At 31.5% G+C, this 5,977-nt stretch overlaps 1 protein-coding gene across 1 annotated transcript; it reads right to left on the minus strand.

The window, feature by feature from the left end:
• Nucleotides 1-1,045: 1,045 nt before the first annotated feature.
• LOC112467692 (odorant receptor 22c-like) lies at nt 1,046-5,779 on the minus strand. Its single transcript, XM_025036412.1, has 7 exons — nt 5,634-5,779; nt 5,316-5,501; nt 2,281-3,095; nt 1,999-2,098; nt 1,765-1,875; nt 1,384-1,539; nt 1,046-1,173 (listed from the first exon to the last, which is right to left on the minus strand). The coding sequence occupies exons 1-7, from the start codon at nt 5,718-5,720 to the stop codon at nt 1,120-1,122; spliced, it is 1,509 nt and encodes a 502-aa protein (XP_024892180.1). The 5' UTR covers nt 5,721-5,779; the 3' UTR covers nt 1,046-1,119.
• Nucleotides 5,780-5,977: the final 198 nt, after the last annotated feature.

A 5,977-nucleotide genomic window follows, 5' to 3' on the forward strand; every position in this document is an offset into this window, starting at 1 on the left:
GACGCGCGTGCAATTGACAGGAAGTGGCGCCTGCGCCAGCGAGTAACTTGGTAACGTAATAGTTAACAATAGGATATTTGTGCGTCTCGCTAGTCGATCGATACGCACGGAGCACGCTGCACTATTGAGGGGGTGTTTCGCACTATTGAGGAATTGACCACGAACACGCACATGCAAGAGTATTAATTTATTGTTATTTAAGGTATATGAAAAAATGCGATCTTTTTATATATAATTCAGGTGTGCAAAATTTTAGTCATTATTGTTTCATTGTTTTTCGAAAATATTAATTAGAAGAATAAATATTTTCTTGTGAAACAACAGTCTCAAAAAAAGCAAGTATTTTTATAATAGTTTCTCCTGTAAGAAACATTTATCTTTTTAATATCAAGAAATTTTTGTTGGATAAAACGCGCGATACTGTCTTTGAATAATATTATCGTATTAATATATGTATTTACAGTTTATTTATTAAATATATTTCTTTTATTTCTCTATTATATCACATTTGTTCTATACAAAATATATTTACGATATACATATTTGCTAATTTAACGTGCGGCTCACGCGCGTGGCGGGAGTCATCGTTCTTAATATATTTAGATATACCACAGAAGTCTTAATTACCTGAAACAACAACGTCTTCCTTCCTATTTATCGATATGATTAATCACATTTCGAGAATTGAAGCATTAAACATTTTAATATGTAAATATCGCAGAAAATTCTGTTGTACACTGTGAAATGTTAAAGAATGAAATTTAAACCAATACCTTGAATTAGATAATATTTTGTTATTTAACTACCATGTGCGTCAAAATTTATTATTTTAAAACAAAATAGTATTATTGTAACTCCATTGGTTTAGTCAAATTAACATTGTTTCAGTTAAATTAACTATGTATTGAGTAGGAGCAATGGCGACCTATAGGAATAATTAAAAATTAAATTTGTTGAAAATTATACTCAAATTGAGTATAATTTGATCCTATGAATTTAACAGTATGTCAACAGTGTATCATAATTATTATTACATTTGTTTATTTAACATTTATTCTCTATTTAACATTTGTAAGATATTCCATACATGTGTTTCATAACTTTCTGAGTTTCTACGTTTTATGTTGCCATCGTTCGTAAGATATTCATATATGCTGTGGAAGTTTTCATTATCTGAAATGATAAAATACCTTTTTTTTTGCTAACAATAAATGTACAGCAAAATATTACATTGTTGACATTTGCTTCGATACAGTATGTTGTATTAGATCAAGTCGTGAAGTCATTATACAATTATTATAACAATTTATGAACGATAAGAAAGCAAATTTTATCAAAATTTTATTTGACATGGTCGATAACTGTAGTATGTGCGTTACTTACGTCACCAAAGGTTGCTATGGATAACGTAACTAGTTTTCCCGCAGTTATCTTGATAATGTGACTCGATTGCATGATTATCAAAATGAGACCAAGCGCTGTTTTGTGAGGCAGTTTATACCAATTAGTCATATATACTATTTCTCCAACTTTTTTACACTAGTAAATGAAAATATTAGAAATTTCTTCAAGATCTAAACGTCTAATGATGGTAAAAACATTAAAGGATATGATTAATTATATTTATTTGTTTATCACGTATTATTGTAGTTACAATTCAATGGCTAATGTGAGTTTGGGTTGTACTTGCGATAAATTAAATTATGCAGTACAAGTATGTACAAATAAACTATTATTGCGATTTCTGTTATTTCAAGGTATTACCTCTTCTGTAAGGATTTCACCGATGTAACAAAATACAAATATATTGAAACTCATTGTTATGTATCCAAAAAAATATGAAAATATTTTTACCAAATTGAACGCATTCCAGGTCTGGAAAATTAATTAATAGCTTTATTTACTGCGGAAAAATAAGATTAATTTGTCTTTGCAGTATCACATTGCAGTTATATTATTTGCGATAGGAAAAGGAAATTTGATTCATCTTTAGCATACCATAATAATGTAATATCCAAATAAACACATACAAATCGTACATCCCATCACTTCTCCTAGACAGGCTTTATGCATAATACTCTCTATTTGTTGTACAAAACTGAAACATATCTCTACACTTACGACACATTCAGGCGTGATGCGTTTCTTTTATAAAACTCATTTTAGATCTACGTTTTATCTACGATTTGTGTTACAGTATTTAGAATATTTTTTTACAATTTTTTTGCTGTGTAATTTGAAAAATAAAAAACATTTAAATAATTGGAATAAATAAAATACCCGAGGACTCTCCAATGGTGTTTCACGACGGCTGCAAGTTTTTTGTTTGCTAAATGATTTTTCTTCTCCTCCGCGAGCTCGTTTAACCACGTATGCATTACATTTAGTTGACCGCAAGCATGCATCGCGAAGACGGCAGCGAGACCGCAAACAGTTGCTGTAGAGGAAGCTATTACAAACGCCAAAAAGAATTGCACACCCCTCATGATCTCGTACGCGGGGCTAGGTCTCACGTCAAGTATCTTGCTGTACGCTGGACATGTCAACGGATGTATCGTAATAGTTTTGTTGTCGACGATAACGGTCGTTGTTTCCATCGCCTTGACCACGTTAAAGATGTACGTACTACTATGTATAAACATCGCGAATAATGTGGTTATGAAGCGACCGATCTTGGCATATTGCATCATCACTTCACGGTCAACGTTTCTCTGAATGAGTTTCCAATCCGCTTCCATATGCTGTATGCAACGTTTAATGTCTTTGTTACGCGAAAGTAATATCCAGTAATTTATGGATCCCATGATTCTGTTAATCAGCGGAATAAGGTTTTTTAATTTAGTCTTAAAGTCTTTTTTCTCGAACAACATGTACAACATGAACGGTATCATAACGATCGTCATCGCGGTCCAATAAATGAAGATTTGCATTAATACCGCGAGTTTTTTCATTCTGTTTGGCGCGCTTATTTGTGGCCAAGCACCTAGCGATATGAGAGACCATCGATTGAATTGTATATTGTAGTCATTGATGTTTTCGTTATCTGTTACGCGTTTCGGATCGCTCATGATCGTTTCGCAAAGACGACCAGTACGTTACTGCCATGACCATCTAAGGTTTTGCTTAGCTGTAGCTAGAGACATGCATAAAAAGCTGGCGCTTGCGCCAGCTTTTGAGAATGTTTTTGTAATGGGACCCGTCCATAACATTGTCCTAAGAAGAGCGCATGCTCGTGTCCAATCAATAATCATTCTTTACACGAAGCCTGCTTGTCAGTTTGACAGGAGACAGCGTTCAGTGAAGAGTGTGAAAATACTTTTCCGAAAGTGACAACTCTTGACTTTTTGTTATTTTGTATCGCTTACAATTTGTCAAGTGAAACGTATATAATATGATAAATTAGTGTTTCAAAAAAATTATAGATGTAGCGATTGTAATATACGTAATAAAATCCAAAAGTTTTTGACGCAAGAATATGTGAAAGGTGATAAAATGAAAGAACTCTTTTTATTTTTCAATACAATCACTTTTGATTTTATTTTTTAAATTAATTATTTAATTTATCTACATCACTAAAAAATTATTCTGAATTTTCATAAATCGCATTTCAATTTAAAAGATTTTTTTTTTATTTTTTAAATAAAAGTCCAATGTACGTGGAAAACGGACTTGGTTTTAAATAACAGGTGGTTAAATACAACATTGTGTAAATGTCATTGCGTTGATCATATATTAAATGTATATAGTAATGCTCATAATTAGACGTAAAGTGTTCTTTTCAAGAGAACATATCTACCTACAAATAGAATATAGCTATATACATATGTATAACCACACATCGTTTTCAGTAATAATTAAAAAATTTAATGTTTCTTCTGTTTGTCTGTATGTCTTTGCTAATATTATTTTATGTAAAATGTATAATGCTCAAATTGTTCTAGAAAGTTTATTGTCTACTTACGTACCTCCATACTCTGAGATGACGCTCCACAATAACATATAACGTTTCCATTCGGTTATATGATTTCTAGTTTATATGTTTATAATCCTTTTGGTTTTTACAAATTCATGTGGTGTATTGCACGTTCAATTAAACACAGGCATGCATCGCGAAGACGGCAGCCAGACTGCAAGCACCGACCGTAGATGTAGATGATTTTACTATAAATGTTGATATCAGGAATTGTACAATTAATGCGGTTTCATTCACTGTGATAAATTTCGTTGTGGATTTGCTATAAATCGGACACGTCCGACAGTCACAAGTTTTTATCACCCTTGTTGTGATTAATAAAGATGCATCGCCATGCATAATCACCCGGCGACGAAACGACCGAACTTGGCGTATTGCAACATTATTTCGCAATTTTCAATCCCATTTATGATTTTCCAGTTTGTCTTTACGTGTCATATTAATTTACGAATGTCGCTATGCGGTTTGGAAAGCATCCATCCAATAATTTACCCCGTGAAACAACGGACCAGTGGCGCTCAGTTTCAGTTTGATGTTGTCTTCCTCGAATAATGCGAATAACGTTTATGGTATTATTAATGGTGCCACCATGATCAGATAAATGCACGTTATGCTTGAGCCGTTTATTTGTGGCCAAACATCATTTGGAGAAACTCTCGACTCACTCAGTTGAGGACTATAATCAACTTTACTTTTAAAACTTCTGGATATAGATTTTGACTTCTTCATGATTATTTTATGGATGTACTCGATATACTGTCACGGTGAATAGTGCGCTTGCAAGGATTATTTTCGAATATGCTCCTGCCTCGACTTCGAACAAAGTTTGGAACTTTATGTTAACGTTTTTTTTCCTGAGAAGCACGCTTGCACATTCGATCAATAATTGTCTATAGCATGTTTTTTAATGTTTGTCAATTTGACAGAAAATCGTGTACCAAAGAAGAATATGCGATTACATGTATAAAAGCAGGTCTAAGAAAGCATATTTATCTCTATTTTGTCTCTTTCTGTTCTTCTTTGGCGATACCGATATATTCATATTTTTAAATAATATTTTTCATTTGTTATTATATATCATATATTAGAATTTAAAAAGTAGGTAATGAAAAATTTTAAATAAATTCTAAATTCTAAATAATAGATGTTTTGTATTTTATTGGTAATTTATATAATTATTCTAATATAATATATATTAATTTATGGTGGTAACTAGAGAATTTGCTAACGCTTTGTACAAAATGGTGGAACTGTTGTCTAAGTAGCCGTCATGGTCCGGAGCATGTTTAAATATATCATAGAGGTTTTCATCACCTGGAAACGTTTCTTAAATGTAATAAGCGAAAAAATATATACAACTTTGTATACTCACATCACCGAACGTTGCGATAGAAAGATGAACTAGTTTTCCTGCAGTTAATTTGATCACGTTACTCGATCGAGAAATAATTAAGATCAGATCACGAGCCGTTTTATGAGGCAAACGGTACCAGTTAGTCATATAGGCTGTTTCGCCTACCTGTTTACACTATCAAATTATTTATTTCATAATATGAAAAAGTTATAATAATCGCATATATTTGGCTTTTAAAAATTTAAATTTTTTAAATTCATACTTGCGAATACTATTAAAATTTTAGCTTCGTGATTTATATTTTACCTGTTCTGTGACTACCTCGCCAATGTAACAGAATATAAAAATATTAAAAGCCAAGGATATATATATGATCGCGTAAGCTATTGACATTTTTTTCTCTATTACATTCCATCCCTGAAAGTTTTCGGATGTGTTATATTTTATATTTTATATTTTATATTTTATATTTTATATTTTACAATACATTATTATATTATTAAAAATACTATAATTTTAAATAATGATATAAGATGAATGCTTTCTCTGTAATTAATTATTTTTTATGTGTACGTCTTTCGTACTGCATTTTATGTAAAAAAAAATGAAAAGTCACATAATGCCGCGGTGTGCCTTAATTACATATTCAT

This window comes from Temnothorax curvispinosus, unplaced genomic scaffold (genome assembly GCF_003070985.1).
Source record: "Temnothorax curvispinosus isolate PA1 unplaced genomic scaffold, ASM307098v1 QBEX01017767.1, whole genome shotgun sequence".
Classification (NCBI taxonomy): Eukaryota; Metazoa; Arthropoda; class Insecta; order Hymenoptera; family Formicidae; genus Temnothorax; species Temnothorax curvispinosus.

Bases quoted from the DNA above. Each gene is read 5' to 3' on its own strand.
- LOC112467692 (XM_025036412.1), bottom strand. From the start codon at position 5,720: ATGTCAATAGCTTACGCGATCATATATATATCCTTGGCTTTTAATATT. The intron at 5,502-5,633 runs GTAAAATATAAA...ATAATTTGATAG, and splicing joins GCGAGGTAGTCACAGAACAG to TGTAAACAGGTAGGCGAAAC. The intron at 1,540-1,764 runs GTAATACCTTGA...TTCATTTACTAG, and splicing joins GTGAAATCCTTACAGAAGAG to TGTAAAAAAGTTGGAGAAAT.